The 22,950-nt window shown below is 33.8% G+C and overlaps 1 protein-coding gene across 1 annotated transcript in view; it reads left to right on the forward strand.

Annotated features, from left to right (window-relative positions):
- The first annotated feature begins 3,410 nt into the window (after positions 1–3,410).
- Positions 3,411–22,950, forward strand: part of LOC141512089 (cilia- and flagella-associated protein 337-like) — a 130,591-nt gene continuing 111,051 nt past the window's right edge. Inside the window, 3 exon segments of the mRNA XM_074220973.1 lie at positions 3,411–3,436; positions 18,838–19,090; positions 19,655–19,801. Coding sequence (XP_074077074.1) covers positions 3,411–3,436; positions 18,838–19,090; positions 19,655–19,801 — 426 coding nt within the window.

A 22,950-nucleotide genomic window follows, 5' to 3' on the forward strand; every position in this document is an offset into this window, starting at 1 on the left:
AATACTTGAATTTACAGATTGAATAAACCGAAAAAAAGACACAAGATCATGGATTTCTGGTGACATTTCTTGGCTTCACCAATTAGCAATTATATTTGACATAGTTAATTTGGTGCCTAGAAATGTGAATCAGACTGTTAAATGAAACATTCAGCTTTAGGACACAGGACTGTAATAGAACCACCTCAAGGGATTACCAAAAATTTTTTCTTAAGATTCCTTTCAAAGTAGATGTCTGACATCTGCTTTGGTTTAAATATCACATAGTTAATGAACATTCCTCTGTCCATCTGTCCATCTTTCTGTTGCATTGGGAATTTCATATTTTGGGCAGTTCTACTAGACTAGTCATTTTAGAAACATGTTTTTGGTAAGAACTTGTAAGTTTCTTACAGCTTTTGACCAATTTTTTAACCTTATGTTGATTAGAAATAAGAAAGATTTTTCTTAAAATCTGTGTGTGACTTTTCTGTATCCATGTATCCATGGTATGTAAACTAAAATCTACTTTCAGGAACACAATAGTTGCAAACCTCAATAATTGCACCTTTTACTCAGGGTGAGACTTTTTCCTTGCTTTCTCACCATTTAATTTGAGAAAAATTTACCTAGAAAAACCATAAAAAATGTACAGTATATTTTATAGCTATATGTGTCATGGTTAGGGGAATGTGACAATTTAGATATTACAAATCTATACAGTTAATTCAGGAAAGGGTATAATAGTATATTACAGAATACGCTACCAACTCTTGATAATCCTTGAACATCCTTTGAGGGAAAGTCTATTATATTTTTTGCTATTTATTAACCCAGAATGAGTGGATGTGCTCTCTATTATTGAATAAGTAATAATTTCATATATCACAGCCCTAGACAGTCAGGGAGGAAAATTTGGTACAGCTCAGTTATAGTAGTACTATTTCCTTACATACATGCTTGCCATCAAATCAATTAATCAATAAGCAGGCATAAAGTTCCTCCTATGTGAAAAGCATGTACTAAGGGATATAAAGAAGGCAAAAATTTGAATAAATAAATAATGAACAATCTTAGAGATCTCAGGGTGCTTACTGTCTAATGTTGGAGACCACATTTAAATAACTATGGATTTTGAGTTTTGGGGGCATCCTGGGACACTGTGTTAATGGGGGAAAAGAGAAAGGTAGAGGTAGTCAGGGAAGAACTCATATGGTAAATTATTATTTATCCAAGATCCTAAGTTTAATTGTTTATACCTATTGAAAAAACACAAGAACTATCAATATTACCTGCTCCCCCATTTTTCAGGGTCCTAGAATAAAGTGTTTTTGCTCTAATTTCTATGGTCTATGATAGTAGTATCAAAATCAAATAGATCCCAGTGGTTTGCATATTGACTTAGAAAACTACAAATTAGCATTATTTATGTTGTATTATATTTTTATTATCTTGTGCTTAAAAACATTTTCCAATTACATTTTTATTTGATTCAGGCTTTACTTTTACTTTGTAAAATTTAACACTTCTGATCTCCTTGCTCTTCCCTCCATTTACTAGATTTGGTTAGCATGGTCAAAGCCCTCCAATTGTATATAAAAAACATGAATTGAATCCTGATTTTTCATTGTGATGTAATAGAAAGAATTATATTAGGGATACTGCTAATCAAGTCTTTGGGAAGGAGGTCCCTATGAGAATACCCTGAAATTCATTTTGTTCATGTGCCTCTTTGCCATTTTATTAATGATTTAAATAAGGGCTAAAAGAAATGCCTATCTCCTATTTGTAGATAAACAAAATCTGGTATAAACACACCTGATCACTGTCAGGATCAATTAAATGAATGAGTAAATCTAATAAGATGAAGTATAATAGAGATAAATAGGGAATTTTACACTTAGGTTCACAAGTACAAAATTGGTAAAGACTGATAGATACCGATTTATCTGAAAAAAACATGGAAGACAAGTGGATTGAAAATTCAGTACAAGTTATCAGTGTGATATGAAAGGCAAGAAAGAAAGAAAATTCTGACAGCCTTCATTGAGAAAGGTAAAGGATGAAGAAGATGATAGTCTTGATCAGGTCACATCTAAAGAACTATGTTTAGTTCTGGCCACAACATTTTTAGGACATTGACAAAGTGTCCAGAAGAAGGCATCCCAGAATGGTGATGAGCCTTGATACAGTATGAAAATTGGTGGGAAAAGCTAGGGATGACTGAGCCCAGAAGGAAAAGAAAAGACATGAAAGTTACCTTCAAGTATTTTATAGGCTTGTTCACATGAAATAAGAATTCAACTTGTCATTCTAGGTCCTTTGGGACCCAAGAGTGATACGTGAAGAGTTAGACTTTATGTAAGGGAAGACTTTCTTTTTCTTTTTTGTCTTTATTTCTTCATTTTTTTAGATGGGGTCTTCCCAACCTACCCAAGTTAGAAATACACCAGCTACTCAAAGACCAATTCTATTTCTGAGCTATAACTTGTTCCATTTTCCTGACTTGAAACAGTGCCTGAGTACTTCTAACAGAATACTTAAGTGAATACTTCTAACAGTTCTAACAATTACAAAATGGAATTGGTTGCCTCAAGAGACAGTAGATTCCTCTTAATTGAAGGTCTTCAAAGAATACTTTAAACACTTGTTTGATATGCTGTGATGTTTATTCTTATTCTGGTATAGGTTGGACTCAATGCCATCTAAAACCTTTTCTAGTTCTTAGATTCTTTAATTCAGAGAAAGGTTTTATACATTATAAAAGTTGTATTTTTTATTCTATTGTGTTAGATGACTGATGAGGTCAGTTAAAAGTTGAATAGATTAGTTGTTTCAAGGCTATTTTAAAAATCAAAACCACAAACTCCTTCATGCAACCATGTTAGCCTTCATAATTCTACTTACAAACAATAATACTACCCTTTATGAAGCAAGCAAAACAACAGAATATGTGGGGGTAACACAAAGAAAGCTATCTCTTCCATTGTTTGCTTCATTGTGATGACAAGGAACCCTAAACATTGATGCTTTACTATCTATGGCCCATTTTTTCTTTTCCCTGTGTTTTAAGTGTAGTATATTTGAAAGTAAGAAGTGATTCAATCAAAGTATTGGAAAGAATTCAGGTGACCCAGTGACCTCTGTGGAAGGAGTGAATTATATTTTTAAAAATCTAAATGAAGGTGAATAAATTACAGTTGATTAATAAGTAAAATCTTATTCTAAATCTCATATTTCATAGCAGTGAGATATAAAACCACATGAACAAGCTAAGTCACAGAGAAAACAGATTTATACTCTCTGGAGAATATATTTTCCTAGGTGAAAACTGAAAGCTGGTCAATATTAAATACACTATATATAATCAATAGTGATAGCATTTGAAATATAATTTTCAGAAAGTCCAGAAAGCAGACAATCAACCTGAGATGATTTCCAATAAAAAGACCATAAGGTAAGTCTACTTTCTAGCCTTAACAATGGTTCTGGATTTGCTACAGATGTGATAAAGTTTCTTCTGTTTTATTCCCCTTCACCTTATACATTTTGTTGCTATTAATGTTGTTGTTGTTCAATTCCTTTCAATGATATCAGACTCTTCATGACTCCTTTTGGAGTTTTCTTGGCAAAGATACTGGAGTGGTTTGCCATTTCCTTATCTAGTTCATTTTATAGATAAGAAACTGAGTCAAATAGGGCTAAGGGACTTGCCCAGGGTCACAAAGTTAGTGAATATCTGAGGTCTCATATAAACTTAGGAAACTGAGTCTTCTTGACTTCAGTCTCAGCATTCTACCTACTCTTTCACCTAGTTGCCCTATCACAGACATTACTGCTCCATTTTTAGGAATGTGATTACAATAGACAAAATGTGTGGTCTCTATGTTTGAGGAAGTTTTCCCAAAAATACACACTAAAATTTTATGTTAGCACCCAGTCTACTAGTCTCTGATGGCAACTAATTTGAGAAGATTGAATTGCCTATTTTTCCAATATGAAACTGACCCTCTGTCTTTGGAAAAACACACTTTAAAATGTTAGAATGATATTTCCACAGATATTTACATCCTTCTCCTTTCTTTGCTTCCTGGATTACTTCTCACCTCATGCCATCACATGAGAGTCTGGAAACCTTAAGTTAGAAGGAAAAACATAGAAAACTCATAGAGCTGAGCAGGCAAAATTTCCAAATGACAGTGGTTTGCTTTTGGTTCTTCTCTCAAGTCCTTTCCTTTTTATTCAGGATCTGAGACTACTGTTCTTGCCAACTAGTAACAGAGTCTACTTTATTCAGTTCTTCCACTGTTGACACCCAGAACAAAATTCTATGATTCTGTAATAGAATCCAACTGTATCTTTATAATGATGGGAATTAGTACAAAATGTCAGAGCAGCTTGTGGTGCCTACCAACAGGGTTATGTTACTACAAACAGAACAGAATGTCCCTTTACTGAATATGTTTTCTATGGCAGGCATCTCATTTCATGAATCCTCTGTCTTCTACAAAATAGAATAACACAATGTCATCAAAGTCAGACTCAAAAATATTTTTTCCTCTGAGAAATAGCAGTTGATAAGATCAGTTGATAACCCTTAGCACTAGATGATTTCACCATTGGATGTAAGAAGTTTGATGTGGATATCACTTTTGTGTCTATGTCATTTCTTGGGAAGAAGGTGACATGAGACATATTTTTGTAGGCTAAGTATTATGCCTATATTTTTTCAGATCTTATGAAATTATGAAAGACAGAGTGTTATAGTGCTTTGAACCTTGGATATACAGTCAAGTTCTGCCAAATGATATCTATTAGTTACGTAACTATAGCCAAGTCACATATCTTCTCAGTTCCCCCCTAACAAATAACTTCTGTACCTGAAGCAGTTAGGTGACTGGTGGAAAGAGAATTAGCCCTGAAGTTAGAAAAACCTGAATTCAAAGCCAGCATCAGAAACTTTCTGGCTGTGTAATTATGGGCAAATCACTTAACCTCTACCTACCTCAGTTTCCTCAACTGCAAGACAGGAAAAAAAAATACCTCTTATTTCTCAAGGTTGTTGCAAGAATTAAATGGAATATAATATTATAAACTGCTAAGCACATTGCCTGGCACTCAATAGGTACTTATTGTCTATTTTCTTCCTTTATTTTATAGATTTCACTTACCTGAGAAAAAAAGTTAATGTAGTTTTGTTCAAATGCTATCTAGAAGGGTTTAAGAGATCACCTAGTGACTATGTGATCTACTTTGTACCATGTGAACACTTAGAAAAATGTAACACGTTTATGTATATGCATAAGAATATTTATATACTTATATATATGAGTGGATGAATAAATCATTTATCATGTAATGTAGGCCAAACACTGAATGAGAACTGGGAATACAAATTTAAAAGCAAAGAGAGTCCCTTTCTTCACAGGATACATATTTTAATAGTGGAGACAATACATTTAGGGTAACTATGACCAAAGATTGTTATTTTAAAGTGGAAATTTAAAGGGTTGGGGATTGAAAACATAAAGGAATGGTAGATTGACATATCTTTCTACGAGTGATGAAAGAGTTGATTTTGTATGCCCAATATCATGGCATTGTCCCAGGGCATTGTGAGAAGAAATATAAGGAGTGCAATGCATCAAGATTAAACCCCAGAATTAGATATAGTAACCATGAGAAATTCAGAAAGTCTAGGATGCAAAATATGTCTATAGAAACATATTATTGGGGCAGCTGGGTGGTACAGTGAATAGAGTCAGCCCTTGAGTCAGGAGTCTCAAGACACAATAATTACCTAACTATGTGACCTTCAGCAAGTCATTTAACCCCATTGCCTTGCAAAAACAAAAAGAAAAGAAACATTATTCATATAACATATGGATATATTATATTACCATATGCAATTTATATTTATGCTTGATATACAATATCTACAATAATATATATTATACATCATCTGATATGTGTCTGTCTATTTAGTTCATTTCTTGTACTTCTAACCAGCTTTCATGCCACATGGTACAGAAACCAAGACGTAGGTGCTTTTTTTTTTACATCAGAACTCTTGACAGACAAGGTTCCCAGTTGTCTCTATAATTCAACTGTAAGTTTCCTTGCTTCCTGGATTACTTCTCACCTCCTGCCATCACAGTGCATAAAACAAATTAGCACTATTGTGATTCTTGAAGAGCATATAAAAATCTATTCCCTTACGACTCCAGTCACCATCCCTGTATATGTAATATATGTATATAAAAATATACATATAAACATAATATACAATATACACATAATATACACATATAAAACATACATGTATACTATACATGTAATATAATATACATACGTGTATATATAATATCCAAGTATACATATATAAACATAATATATATAAAACATAAACATACATATAGTATATATATGTGTGTGTGTGTGTAATGTGTATCCATATACATGTGATTTACATTTACATGTGTATCCATATTTATATGTGTATGTAAGGTATCTAGAAGCAAAAACAAATAGCTATGTATATATACATACATATATGTATTTATGTATTACATTTTTCTAGGTACAAATGTTATATAAAACTAGACCCTTTCTAGATAAACTGTGAATAAAATTATGTTAAATTTTTCCCCATTAAATGAACTCTACAAAAAGAAAAAGGCAAAAATAGGGAATTTATTTGATTATAAAGTAGTCCTTTACTTGCCCATTATTATTTGGAAGTCTTTGGGATATAAATTCTCCAAAAATGTTGCTTCACTATTCTTAGCTTGGTTGAATTTCTACTGCCCTCCAAGACAAAAATCTATCCAAAAAATTTAAACTATTTTTGATCTTAAACCTAGCATTTAGACTACAGAGAATATGCTTGAATATCAGAAAGAAAATGGACTTGCTCTAAAATCGAATATCACATAATCTAACTCCACACATGGAATAAAAACATCATTAATCAAATTCCATTATGTAAATGCCACTATAGTCCAAATTCTCATCTAATAAAAAGATTTATAAAGTCTAGCTAATGGTCAGCTAGCTTTAAATATAATGTGCATCAGATTATATATATATATATATATATATATATATATATATATATATATATATATATAATTTGTCCAGTCCCTCAGCTTTTGTAAATAAAATTGTCATACCACTTTTTTTTGATTACATGGACTTGATAACAGAAAGAGATCCCAGACTTTAAGTCATTAATTTCCTGCTTTGTGGATTAGTCAAGTACTGCAGTTTTGCCAGTTTCTTTCCTAAACATGATCCTCAAGAAAAAACATGAAGTCAATTGTATATTTCATTAAATGAAAGGCATTCTGTCCACGGGTGCCCTCTTCTCCCATATTCATTTGTCTGATTACTTATCTTAGGTAAGTATTTATTAATATTAGCCACTCTTCTTCCTGCAAATCAAACAATATTGGGAGACTGACTTAGTTATCAGGACAAGTTTTCCTCTTTGAATTAATGACAGTGTCACATGGAGAAACCAAAGTACAAAGTTCCACCATATTGACCATATTTACTTAGATTTCAAAAACAGTTTCTGGGCACAGTGTCAGGGCTTTACAGTCAGACCTTGGATTCCTTGTGTTTGAAGTCACAGGTACCAGGACTTTTTTGGATGTCTTCTCCTTTCAGCAACTTTTCTGAACATTACAGATATATCAAAATATGAACCTATAAAGAAGAGCTCTCAAGCTTGAGGAAATCTTAAGAGGTCTCTAAATCAATTCTTTGTCTTTTTGGAATAATCAATTTAAAAAATCTCCATTGAAAAAAGGATGCATGCATGCATGCATGATCAACACAAGCATTTCTTTGTAGGCATTCCTAGTGGTGGAGATCACTAGAGTTAGGAATTCTACCTCCTAACCTACCTAAACTAAGAAAGAGAGCAATTTCACATAGCTTCCAACTTTAGAACACAACTACCTTTAGCCGTCTGAGTTGAACTTTAGATAATATATAAATATTGCCTCCAAACCATCTTTCCAGAATGACTAGGTAGTTCTCAGTCTTCATGCTATATATACATTCTAGCCTAAACAGTCTATTTTCCATGAATAGTCTATTTTCTATTCTCCATGAAAAATATTATATCTATAATCTATATGCCTTTTCATAGACAATTTCCTATATCTAGAATATATTTCCTTCTTGGTTTTGGTCTTATATTTTGCTACTTGTGACTCAGCAAATCACTTAAGCTGTCTGGATTTACTGTTTCTGCATTTTTAAAATGAGATTAGGCTAGATGACTTCTTAAGTACTTTTTGCATATAGGTTTAAAATCTTTTCATCTGAGCAAAGGAATGGCATACATGCTTAAGGAACATTACTCTGATAGCAGTATTAAAAATGTATTAGGTAGGAGAGTGTAAATAAATGGAAAGATCTTTTAAGAGGCTATTACATTATTGAAGGTAAAAATATTGGAGTGAATTATTAACCTAACAAAGGAGAGAAACAATTATGAAAGAAAAAACAAATCATTTTGATTGTGACATTGAAAAAATTTTGCATGATCAAAATTAATATATCTAAAATGAGAAAATGGTATAAACTAGGTTTAAAATCTTCATATGATATATATATTTATATATGTAGACAATAGATATAGAAAATTGAAAGAAATATGTTAGCAACTGTCACCATCTCCCCCCTCCCAGTAGATACACAATTATCTTTACATACTTAAGGGATTGTCATTTGAAAAAGAGTAAACTTGCTCTATATTGCTCTAGAGAATGGAAGTTAACTGTGAGTAGAAGTTGAGTTCCTTGTAAAAAATAACTTTCTAACAATTAGAGCAAATCAACAATGAAGTCATCTATCTTTCAAAGTAGTGGCTTCCCCCCACCCCACCACACCCAACCCCATTCCATCAGTAGGAGAGTTTTGTTAGGGATATTATAGCAAGAATTCTTATCTTGAGAGATTGGATTAAGTGGTTCCTAAATTACTAAGTAAATGAAAGCTGAATTCAATTTAATTAAGGCTAACTGTGTACCTACTAAGTGCAAAACATTGTGTGAGGTACAAAAAAAAAAAAGTTCCAAAATGCTTTACTGTGATCTTGCAACAGAAGGAAACATCTTGTTGACTGGGAGTGTTATTTTTCCAGCTCCTATACTCTGCAGCTGTTCTAGTCTAGGGAAGGGGTGGGGGGAATCCCTTTCTCTGCCCTGTCTCCCAAACACAGACCATCTTGTTATTTACACCAACAACAAACAATTCTTTGTTTGTTCCAGTCTCAAAGAACACAGTAAAAAGTCTCCACATTTCCCAAGAGGGACATTGCTGTGAATGTTTTCCAAGACTGAAAGTAGCTTCCCAGAATCCTCTGTAAATATCTTCAAGATGTGAATGTGGTCTTTTGCAAGAATTGATCTCTTGCTGTAAGTCAGATTCCTGGCTCTGATACAACCAGCAGAATTACTGGTCTCTGAAAAAAACCAGGAAAGTAGGTTTTCAAAGGGTGCCATCTTCTGGTCTGATTTTTTAAAGCCAACTCAAAATGCTTAGTTTGAATTAGTAAATTTAGCTTGTCTTTTAACCTAAAACAACCATTAAAAAACACAGCTCTGCTACTTCTTTGAAAACACTCAGAAGGACATATCAGTCTGTCTCAGACAAACTTAGCAAGTATAGTCCTGAATTGTATCCTAGCCATAAAACTGTAAAATTTCAGTGTTTATTTATTGAAAAAACATCATGTAGAACCCTTTCTTCTTTCATAGCGCTTTAATGATGAAATTGGAAGTGATCATGCTCCCTTCCAAGAAATGCTTTATTGTTGACCTTGTGTCTGTTGAACATGCTTAACTCCTAAGATGTACAGCTTTCTTTAGTTCAAAATTCTTTTTAATATTTCTATAATGTCTATTAACATCTGACAATTATATTTCCAAAGTAGGACACCCCCTTCAAAAAAAATTTCTTAACCTGGGGTCTAAGGACCCTCAAGATGCCTAGGAATAAATTTCAGAAGGTCTGCAAACTTGGATAGAAAAAAATTATTTAAATCTTTCATTTTCACTAACTTTTCACTAACTCTTTGTAATCATATATATATATATATATATGTATGTATGTATATTATTTTATGCATTTAAAAGTATCTTCTGAGAAGAAATCAATAAACTTCATCAGACTGCTCAAGAGTTCCAGGAAAAAAATTACACTTCCTGTTCTAGATGCTGATGATGTTCTGATTATATTCTAGTAATTCTTATCACTGCCCCCAGGACAGGCATGACTTTGGAGTCCATTTTGTCAAGTTTCAAACAGTTAACAAGTTCCATACATGAATATGCTTTATTTATTAAAAATATTCAATCAAAAATAGCAGTATAACTTAGTTATCTCCTTTCTGTGAGATTAATATTAAAAGGTTTAAATGAATCCATGAACTCATAAAGATGAAAACTCCTCCTAACCTCATTCTATCTGATACTTATTCCTATGTTTTGGTAAATATTTCAAAAAGAAGCTCACTCTATGATTTTCTATTATTTCAATAATTCAGCAGTACTTCATTGGCATAAATTTGTTCATTTAGTAAGTAGTATTAGTAATGACAAAAATAGTAATATAATAAGACCGTTAACCCATCATGCAAGGGAGGTTGGGTAGGGAAGTTAAGAAAAGTTATAATAATGATTTTATGTGGCCTTCTACCACTGTAGTAGTTATGAAGGCTTTATAGGAACTCTGAAACATTGGCCAGTTTTTCTCTGGTGAAGCTATATGACAGAATAGCATCTTAGTATGATGTAACTAATTCTAAAAGTAAAAAAAAAAAGCAGGATCACAAAGGCTTCATATACTAAACTGTCAAGATGATCATCCTGACAGAGTATAGCAAAATTACTGGTGCTAACCCGTGTTCTGGTACAACAGCAAAGAAAGGAAAGCTGCAATGGTGCAAATCAAAAATACTAACTCTCTACCACTCTAGAAAATCTGCAGTAAAAATGGTACTGAACACTAAAGTACACAAACTACAGGTATACATAAAACAGCTGAAGACCTGAAAACCTACATTATATACCTGAACTACAACCTAACAAAACTGGAAATTTATTTTTCCCTCATATAGACAATGTTCCACATTACTTTTTGTCAGTCTCACCCCCAGCTTCAAATCACATTGGTTTATATGACAAAAAAGTATGCATATGACCAGCCTTCAGACTTTATCAGTTCTTTCTCCAGGTATGAATAGCATTTTTTCATCATTTTTCATATTTTAGATAGCATCCCACCGTATTCAACTCAGTCAAGCTCTCTATGTAGGAATGCAAACAGCTTAACTTTATTGAATCCCTTCTCTTCCTGTTTATCTCCTTATACTTCTCTTGAGACTTGTATTTGAAAATCACAACTTTCTATTCAGTTATAGTCTTTTCCTAAGGGAATGCTTGAAAGTCGAAGTTCTCTATTTCATTAAATATACATTCTCCCCAAAAAGTTATAACTTCAGTTTTTTCAGTGTAGGTAATTCTTGGTTGTGATCCTAGCTCCTTTGCCTTCCAGAATTTCATATCCCAAGTTCACTAATCCTTTAGTATGAAAGTTGTTAAATTTTGTGTGAACCTGACTGTGGCTTTATGATATTTGAATTGTTTATTTCCAGCTACTTGAAACATTTTCTACTTGACTTGGGGGCTCCAGAATTTGATTATAATATTCCTGGGAAGTTTTCATTTGGGATCTCTTTTCAAGAGGTGATTTATGAATTTTTTCAATTTCTATTGTACCCTCTGGTACAAGGGTAGTTTTCCTTGAAAATTTCTTGAAAGTGATATCTAAGCTCTTTTAAGAGTATGGTTTTCAGGTAGTCCAATAATTCTTAAATGATCTATCCTTGATCTATTTTTCTAAGTCAGGTGTCAAATGAGATATTTTACATTTTCTTCTTTCCCCTCTGGTTGGGGATAATTAAATTGAATTCAACTTTCATTTACTAGGGATAGAAGTAACTGTAGGAATCACTTAATCCAATCTCTCAAGATAAGAATTCTTGCTAAATATCCCTAACAAAACTCTTCTACTGATGGAATGGGGTGGGGGTGGGGAAGTCACTACTTTGAAAGATAGATGACTATTTTATTGTTTCTTGTTGTCTCATGGAATCCTTAATTTTTACTTGCCCAATGCTAATTTTCTTCAGTGAACTTCACCTATTTCTCTATTTGGTCAATTCTACATTTTAAGGAATTCATTTCTTCGGTGAATTTTTAATATCTTTTTTCCATTTAATTAATTCTACTTTTTAAGGTCTTCTCTTCAGTGGATTTTATACCTTTTTTTATCATTTGACCATATCCTATTTTTAAGGTATCATTTTCTTCAGTATCTTTTTGTGCCTCCTTTACCAAGCTGGTACATCACTTATCATTATTTCCTTTTATCACTGTCATTTATTTTCCCAATTTTTTTCTTCTACGTATCTTATTTAAATTTTATTTATTAATTCATTCATTCATTCATTCATTCACTCATTTATTTATTTATTTATTTGTTTGTTCATTTATTTATTTTCATCCAGTTGTACATGCATATTTCCAAGTTACAAAATTTCACTCCACCCTTCCTTTCCACACCCCTCCCCTCAGTAGGGAACAGTCAGGTTAGCATTTTACAAACATATTTACAAATTAGTAATTTTTGGCATGAGGAATTAGGATTAAGATATATATATATATATATATGAGAGATAATTTTTATAAAGTGTTCATCAGATTAGGTAGGGGTGGTTTTTTGTTTGTTTTTTATTTCTGTGTGTTTTGTTTTGTTTTGGTTTTCTTCCTCTGGCTGGGGATAATATAGACCATTATCATGCTAATACAGTTGTCCTAGCTCTCTGGACTGTCTAGAGTTATTTCCATCAAGGTTGTTCATCTCATAATGTTGTTGATGTGTACAGTGTTTTCTTGGCTCTACTCCCTTCACTCAGCATCAGATCCCGCAAGTCATTCCATGTTTCTCTGGAGTCCAACCTATTATGGTTTCTTATAGAACAATAATATTCCATAGTATTCATGTACCATAACTTATTTAGCTGTTACCTAATTGGTGGACATTCCTCAATTTCCAATTCTTTACCATTACAAAAAGAGCTGCTATGAATATTTTGGAACATATAGGACTTTTCCCATTTTTTACAATTTCTTCTGGATATAGTCCTAGAATTAGAATTGCTGGGTCAAAGGGTATGAACAGTTTTATTGCTCCTTGGGCATAGTTCCATATTGCTCTCCAAAAAGGTTGGATCCATTCACAACTCCACCAGAAATGTATCAATGCCCTAATTCTCCCATAACCTCTCTAACACTGATCATCTTCCCTTATTATTTTTGTTTTAATTTTCATTTTTCTATAATCAATAGTGATTTGAAGCATTTTTTTCATATGATTATATATATAGCTTTACTTTCTTCATTTGAAAACTGTCTTTTCATATCCTTTGACCATTTATCAATTGGGGATCTTATGTAAATTTTAAAAGCCTTTTAAACTGTTTCAGAAATTCTTTTTTGGACCTGAGATTAATGTACATTTCTCTTTGAGATTTTGAAGATAGCAGTTTTGAGTTGTCTTCTCTGTTTGTGTTTTGATCTTCTCTTTCACCATAGTAACTTTCTATGGTCAGTTTCTCTTTTTTGTTGTTTGCTTATTTTCCAGCTTATTTCTTGACCTTGAACTTTATGTTAAAGTTGTACTCTGCTTCTGAGATGAAGCAAGCACTTCCATAACTTTGGGTTTTTAATGCAACTGTTTTGAGGGCTAGTTCAATTCTTCCAATATGGTAAGCTCCAAGAAAAGATGTTACTGCATTTTTGACCTGTGCTCTGTTCTGTCAATGACCACAGTCATTCTTTTCCAATCTAAAACTATGCTAAGGGTCCCTGCTTCCCTATGACTGAAAGTCCTGGGGTTCAATTAATCCTCTTTGCCTTGGACCTGTGACCCAAAACTGTCACCTAGATTCAATGCAACAGAGTCCTACCCTCAGTGCCAGCAAAGGGTTCCCTATAATCTCATTCTAAGAAGTTTTCTGATACCTTTACCATCTGTGGCCTAAGAGTTCCAGAAACTATTGCCACCATTTCACTTGCCCCCAGGGCCTACTGCTAGCTTGCCAAGGCACAATCTTGCTGGCTCATTGAACAGCACCTGCCCTCAATGAACTTTCACTATTGCTAAGAGAATATAATAGAGTCACATATAAATAAATATGGGATACACAAAGTTATAGGGGGTCATTAATGATCAGGGGAATCACAAGAGGTCCCTTGGATGGTATAGCTCTTGAAGTGAACTTTGGTAAGAATTAAAGATAAAAATAAATACCCTTCCATGTGTGAACTTATGCAAAGGTATTTAGGTAGAAGATGGAGGCTTTCAGTGTTCTCCTTTCACTTAGGTCATATTCCTGTCCTTATAGTACATATATGTCAACAGTAAAGATAAAGAATATTCCATGTATGAGATCAGTTTATGCAAAGGTACTTAGGTGGAAGATAGAGGCTTTCAGTGTTCTCCATTCACCTAGGTCACATTCCAGTTCTTATAGTACATATATGTCAACAGCAAAACCTAATTGCTTGGTCCTAATTTTTGTCTATTTTTGAAAAGTCTCCATCACCCTGCATATGAGAAAAATAATCATATCAGTTTGACTGAAGAATAAAGTGTGAGTAGGTTATTAGTATATAATCACTCTATCAAGTCATAATCAGCTAGGATGTGACTCCTAGCTGGAGTTCAATTATGAAGGCCTTTAGATTCACAGAGAGGAGAGGAGATTTATTATTATTATTATTATTATTATTATTATTATTATTATTACTAAAACAACAGAGTCACTAAAATTTCTTGAGAAAACATCTGACATGGTCATACCTGTGCTTAATAGCTGTTTGAAGGATGGATATAACTTCAGAAGCTGTTTTATTAGTCCAGGTACAAAGTGAATGTTGCCTAGACTTTAAAGGTTGTGCTGTAAGTAAAGAGAAAAGAATTATGCAAAAGATATTGAGGTAGAACAGACAAGAATCAGTAGCTAATTGGATAAAGTTTATCACTGAGAATGAAAGGGTAAGAATATTTTCTTGGTTGTGAAAGTGGTTGAACTCTTGACAAAAAATAGGGATATTAGAATGATAGGTGAATGTTTGGGAAAAGATAATGAATTCTTTTTGAATTAGCCAAGTTGATAAGCCTATGAAATATCCTGGTGGAGATGTACAGAAGGCAGAATTATATGATTGAAGCTTATGTGAGTAATGAAAGATGTTTGTGTAGATTTAGTCATCTTCTAGAGACAATTGTTGAATCAATGGAAACTGATGAGAACACAAGGTCAAAGTAGAGGAAAAAATAAGAGAGGGCCCAAGAGAAAACCCAGGGTTACCTCTGTCCATGGGAGATGGGACATGGATGATAAATTGAAAAAACCATGTAGGAAGCAATATCATGAAAATCCATGGAAGAAAGAATGGTTGTAGTGTGTCATATCCTACAGAGAAGAAGTGAGAAAAAGGTTTTTGAATTTAGGAATAAGGAAAGTAATAGTGATCCTTAGGGCAATTTTAATGGTAAGCATAGAAACCAGATTTCAAAGGGGTCAAGAGGTGAGGAAGTTAAAGCTATAAATATAGACAACTTGCTTCTAGGAATGAGAACATAAAGATGAGCATTATAGGACAAGAACTTGAAGGGATGGTGGGGTCATGTGAAGTTATTCCACATAGGGAAAATTTGTTTGTAGGAAGCAAGAAAGGAAACAGTGGATAAAGAAAAGTTACAATTTAGAGAATGGGAAAAAATAAAATGGGCAAACTACTAGAGAAGAAAGGTAAAAATAGTGGAGAGAGAGAGAGATCTCAGATGGATAAACTCAGTGTTTTGGGGAGCTGATTTTTTGTGGTTAAGTATGGGAATATTCCTCTGCTGAGGTGGTGTGTAGATGTAGGGTACAGGTGACTTGGGAAGAGAGGGTTTGGAACAGCCACTGTGGGGATTCCAATAGAATTCATCAGGAAAGAGTAAAAAAGACTATGATGTGAATACCCAGCTAAGATTAGATAAAAGGGTTGTTGTGAGGTTCAAATGAGATACTTCATAAACATTAAAGTGCTTTAAGAATGGTTATGACTAGAGAAACTCAGGCTTTTTTGGAGTTTTTCTATTCACTTGACACAACCAACTTTTTAATTTTGGACTTCTGCAATAAATTGTTTTCCTACAAACTGCAAAAATTAAACACACCTGCAAGGAAGGAAGATAGTATTCTCTTCCTTCCAAGTAGAAATAATTATGAACTGGTTGGTCTAAGTTCCTTTCCACTTGACCCCAACCTCCCTCAATTTTGTCCACAGTTGAAACGAATGGAATCTGGAAGCCTCCTCCTAGAGTCTTTTGGATATTCTTAATTAGGTCTTTGACAATACACTGAAAGTCATCACTGATGTCTGAACTCACTCTCTTTGGTATTATGTGGAACTTGAAAGTCTCCTTTCAGATAAAGCATACTTGAATTCATCTTAACTATCATATACTCTAGTCAGAATAATCCATTATTGAGGATATGGTTTCACTCATAAATGAGTCTAAGGTAAATTGGCACATCTTCATTCTCATTCTGGAATTAAATTCAAGTCCAAATTCTCGCCAAATCCTTTTTGATTAGTTATAAAAAATAAGAATGAGTAGAGAGAAAGGAATGTATGCAAGAGCCACTGAGAAGGCAAAACATACAAGAATTGTCAACACAAGAAGAAAAAATTCAAGTCATTTTTATGGCATGTCAATTCAAAGAATTGGTAAAATTACTGTTATGAAGAGAAGTAAAAGCTTTTTGGTTGAATAAAGGAAGGAAGGAAGGAAGGAAGGAAGGAAGGAAGGAAGGAAGGAAGGAAGGAAGGAAGGAAGGAAGGAAGGGGAGGGGGAGGGGAGGGAAGGGAAGGGAAGGGTGGGATTTGGCAGTCCCTGGGTATCTAAGCAGACTTTGAAGGGCCATGCTGTTTGTTCCTTGGTGTGAGATTTGCTCAACCCTGGCCTGTTTACTTCAACAAACAGGGATCCCACTCTATGGTCAAACATAAAAAAAAGATATATACAAAAACTTTTGCAAAGATGACTCCACTCACCATTGATACATGGAATGTATGCATGCTTATAGACAACACAAAATCCAGTGGGAAAATTTAGCAGATACCACCTCCAAATAGTTGCCCTGAATGAAACAGGTAGTTTCTGACAAATGAAGGCCAGCTTAATGAAGTCAAAATTGGATACACATTTTTCTGGCATAGCCACAATGAAAGGGGTGAAAATGGCATAGGTTTTGTCTCAAAACTAGTCCAGTCAACAAGCTTGTATACCTACCAAAAGGAGTGAATGGTAGATTCATGATAATGCTGTCACTCTTGGGAAAGCACTATACCACCATCCATCATCAATGCATGTGCTCCCATTATGATGAACTCTGATAAGGTCGAAGAAAAATTTTATGAAGACCGGAGATACTCATTAGCAATTTGCCAAAAGAGGTCAAGCTTGTAATTCTGGGTGACTTTAATGCAAGAGCAGACATAGAAGGAAGTCCTTGGGAGAAATAAATTCAGAAAAAATAAAAGCAATGGTCTCTTACTATTGAAGACATGTATCTCATGACCTTTTCATCAACATTATCTTCCATCTACCTCAATTCATTAAAACTTTATGGATACACACTAGCAGGAAAAATGGACACTTAGAGACTATGCCATTATAAGAGGAAGAGACAGGATGTGAGAGTGAGAAAGGCAATGTATGTCACAGAATGCTCTCCAAGCTAAACAGTCTCATTCAACAAAAGCAGCAATTCCAAGGCAAGATAATTAAAAGAAAACTTAATGTCAACAGTTTAGAGTGCTTCTCTGAACAAAACAGTTAATTGCTAATTGGAGGAAAAACTGAGCCAACAAGCCCTTGGCAAAAGTAGAACAGAAAAGGAATGGGCAGCTTTCAGAGATTTGGTGGACAGCATTGCAATTAGTCGTCTGTGCCATAACACTCTCAAACATCAAGATTGGTTTGATAAAAATGATGGGGAAATTCAAAAGCTGCTAAACACTAAAAAGGAGAGCTCCAATAGCAGGATAGCAGGGTTAGGGTTTGTAGTAAGGAGACATTGAATTAGAAAGAGGGTCTCCTGAGTCTTAGGCTACTGACATCTTCTTTGGTCTGAGTAGAGGTCAGAGAGCAAAAAAGAGCATATAGTCCCTCTGTGGGTCCTCTAGGTTGGATGAAATAAGAAGAATATGACTGTCAGAGTATAGCCCCTTCAATGGATACTCCAGTCCCTCCCTGAAGATTTCTAACATATTCTTTGCATTTGACCAAGGCAACAAACAAAGATTTGCTTCTGGGATTTCCACTCAACCATGTGAAATCCCATAAGGCATAGTAGCTGCTCCAAGAGGGAAATATTTTCACTGAAAAGATAATTGTGGATAACTTTTCACACTAATCAGAGTTTTTATTTAGTTATTTAAAAAAAAATTGTCCCTTTCTAACTTGAGTAATCATGGCCTGGAGATCAAAGTGCTGGAAGGACAGTCAGGAAATGTGGATTCAAAATTGTCCTAGACATTTACTAGTTGGGTGACTCTAAGCAAGTCAATAAATCTCCCAATCAGTTTTTTCATTCATGAAATGTATCCTCTCTTCTTGGAGAGAATCTTGGTGTGGATCAGAGATAATGTATATAAAGTGTTAAATTAATGCCAGTTATTATTATTATTATTATTATTATTATTATTATTTTATTAGCCCTCATCAGAGTGAAGATAACAGTCTGGAAGATAAGCTACACCTGAGTCATTTGAAACACTTGGAGCAGCTCTTTAGAGCCTCAAATAGGGAAAACACAGAATTTGAGAACAATCCTAACTGCTGAACACTCCCAAAACATAAGACATCTTACCCTTCAGGAAGTTTGACTCTCCAGGAGTTCAAGAGTGCTTTGACTGAGCTTTTGGGTTCAGAATACTGGAATGGCCAAACCGAGTTACTTTTTAACAAGGTACATTCTCAGTATTTAAAACTACCACCATCAATTTACATTCCTTCCAGTGAGGGATTGAGCATTTGTTCAGAATGGGGAAAGGGAAATGGCTTCTAAAATTTGCAATTTTCTGAGAGGAGTAATGGAGCAGTTACCTTTGGAAACTTTATATCCATGTTACATTGAGAATATCATCTACCCTTCATACAAGTTCCCATTTTCTTCCCCTACCCTCTTTCCCTTCTTTTATTCTACTACTGTTGCTCCCATTTGGTGTTTATCTAAATGGACTGTCAACTGGATTATCAATATATATACATATATATATATAGTGAGAGTTTGTGGACAACAAAAAATGCAATTGTCTACTAGTCTTGCTTTAAAATTTTGAACTTGGCTTGCTTGAAATCTAAGAAGTATCTCAGCCAGGGAAATAAAATATTCTTCTCCAGAGGGCCCATGGGTTTTAGGAATTTAAAAAAAACTTGACCTTTGGGAGGCATTTTATAATATCACCCAAATATATAAATTAATCTAGATGTTTTTATTGTGCATATACATGGGCACATTTTTTTTTTAAAGATTCACATAGCTCATGACAATATTGTGGATTGGAGCGAGTTCTGTACACATTTGCTACTACAATACAGAAAAAGAGAGAATTCAGAAAAATTCAAGGATATTTTCTTTCAAGGGAAGCCCTTGATCTGACAATGTTCACAGAACCAGGTGAGTATGAAGCTACTTTATCATGTCAAAGGTTAACCTAGCTACTTAAGGTCTACCAGAAGAAAGTAGGAATGGGTAGGATTAAGAATAGGGGAAATAACGCCTACTGACAATTCTCTAGACTGAATTAGGGGTTGGGGGATCTAGGAGCAAGAAAAAGTTTTCATTCCCTCTTCTGGCTTCCTTCAGGTGTATGGGACCATTTGGGGAATTGGCTATTCTAGTTAAACAAAGTTGACCTTTAACTTGACCTTTATCAGATATGGGATTTGGAATGTCTGTACAGGGCAAGTAATTGGTACTTCTCAATACAATTTGGAAGATATCTGTTAAAAATTCAATTTTGACTGAAAACTTTAGCTAAGGAGAATAAACCTAGAATAAAAAGATTTTCTCAAAGAGTGGTATACCAGAAAGAATCCTAGACTAAGAGGTGAAAGGCCTAATTGACATCTATCATTAACTTGACAAGTCACCTTAAACAAGTCATTTAATCTCTTTAGGTTTCTTCATCCTTTAAAGATAGGTGATCTCTAAAATGATAACAATAATAATAGCTATTATTTATATAATACCTGCTATGTGTAAGGTACTGTGTGGTAAGCTCTTTACAAACTTCATTTCATTTCTCACAACTCTGTGAAATATTGTCCCCAGTTGAGGAAACTGAAGCAATAAGAGGTTAGGTGATTTGTCTGGGGTCACACAGCTAGTAAGTTTCTGATCATAGATTTGAACTCAGGTTATCTTGTTTCCAGGCCCAGAACTCTGTCACTGTATAAGTAGTGAAAAGATTCAGAAATCCTCAAGAAAAGAAAAATAAAACCAAATACTAAAACAATTGAAACACAATAAATATAGTCAATAACAAAATTGCATGATACATAGCTTAGCTAGGAAAATAAACCTAGACTAATAACTATCTAAAATATATTTTCCTTTAAATCAGAGGGTCCTAACTGAGGTAAAAATGTTTTGATAATTGAATTTAGATAGATTTGTTTTCCCTTTAATTCTATATTTTTTATTTCATCATTTAAAAACATTCTGAGATGGACTTCCTCTTTACATAGTGCAAGTTATTGCATGGGGCAAGGATAATGTGCTAGAGGGGTTTATGACACACAAAAAAGGTTAAGAACCCTCTACTTAAAGATTAAAAAGGTGAGAGAATCTCAGAAGTTATTGAGAAATTACTATAGAAGCTATAGTAGGAAACTTTATATCTCTTCAATCAGAGGACCTGAGTTCAAATCTATCCTTCTGGTATTTACTGTCTACATGACTTTATGTGAATTACTTAATTTCTCCCTGAGTCTCCTTTTCTTTATCTATGGAATGATGTCCCTAACAAATCTAGAAACATGATTCCATAATACTACATTCTACAAGATCTATACTACCAATAAGAAACTGTTACCCTTCTTTGGAGGATTCCAAACTAACTATAGTTTAGACTTAGTAGAGAATTGAATTTCAAGTCAGTCATTCAGGGAATCAAAAGATTATGTATCAATATGTCAGAAGTTAATTGATGGAGTTATGGTATTTCTTTATTGTTTTATTTTAATTTTTTTAATTTTATGATTTTTCCCCTAATCTCACTTCCCCCCACCCCCCCACAGAAGGCAGTTTGATAGTCTTTACATTGTTTCCATGCTATACATTGATCAAAATTGAATGTGTCGAGAGAGAAATCATATCCTTAAGAAAAAAATGAATTTTAAGAGATAGCAAAATTATATAACTTTTTTTTTAAAAAATTAAAGGTAATAGTCTTTGGTCTTTGTTTAAACTCCACAATTCTTTCTTTGGATACAGATCATATTCTCCATCACAGATACTAAAATTATCCATGACTGTTGCACTGATGAAATGAGCAAGTCCATTAAGATTGATCATCACCTCCATGTTGCTGTTATGGTGTACAATGTTCTTCTGGTTCTGCTCATCTCACTCAGTATCAGTTCATGCAAATCCTTCCAGGCTTCTCTGAATTCCCATCCCTCCCGGTTTCTAATAGAACAATAGTGTTTCATAACATACATATACCACAATTTGTTCAGTCATTCCCCAATTGATGGGCATTCACTCAATTTCCAGTTCTTTGCCACCACAAACAGGGGTGCTATGAATATTTTTGTACAAGTGATGTTTTTACCCTTTTACATGATCTCTTCAGGGTTTAGACCCAGTAGAGGTATAGCTGGATCAAAGGGTAGGTACATTTTTATTGTCCTTAGGCATAATTCCAGATTGTTCTCCAAAAAGGTTAGATAAGTTCACAGCTCCATCAACAATGTATTAGTGTCCCAGATTTCCCACAACCCTTCCAACATTGATCATTGTCCTTTCTGGTCATATTGGCCAGTCTGAGAAATGTGAGGTGTTTTAATCTGCATTTCTCTAATCAGTAAAAATTTAGAGCAATATTTCATATGACTATGGATTGCTTTGATTTCCTCATCTGTAAATTGCCTCTACATATCCTTTGACCAATTGTCAATTAGGGAATAGTTTTTTTTTAATAAATTTACTCAATTCTCTATATATTTTAGAAATGAGTCCTTTGTCAGAAATATTAGTTGTAAAAATTATTTCCCAATTTTCTATATTTCTTTTGATCTTGGTTGCAGTGGTTTTATTTGTACAGAAACTTTTAATTTAATGTAATCAAAATTATCTAGCTTGGTTTTAATGATGTTCTCCTTCTCTTCCTTGGTCTTAAATTGCTTTCCTTTCCATAGATCTGACAGGTAGACTATTCCTTGATCTCCTAGTTTGCTTATAATATTGTTTTTTATGTCTAACTCCTGTACCCATTTTGATCTTATCTTGATATAGGACATGAGATGTTGGTCTAACTCAAAGTTTTTACCACACTAACTTCCAATTTTCCCAATAGTTTTTATCAAAGAGAGAGAGTGTTTTACTCTGGATTTATCAAACAGCAGATTACTATAATCATTCCCTGTTATCTCTTTTGCACCTAGTCTATTCCACTGATTCACTACTCTACACCTTAGCCAGAACCAGACAGCTTTGATGACTGATGTTTTATAATATAATTTTAGATCTGGTAGGGCTAAGCTACCTTCTTTTGCACATTTTTCATTAAATCCCTGAAAATTCTTGACTTTTTATTTCTC

This window comes from Macrotis lagotis, chromosome 2 (genome assembly GCF_037893015.1).
Source record: "Macrotis lagotis isolate mMagLag1 chromosome 2, bilby.v1.9.chrom.fasta, whole genome shotgun sequence".
Taxonomy (NCBI): domain Eukaryota; kingdom Metazoa; phylum Chordata; class Mammalia; order Peramelemorphia; family Peramelidae; genus Macrotis; species Macrotis lagotis.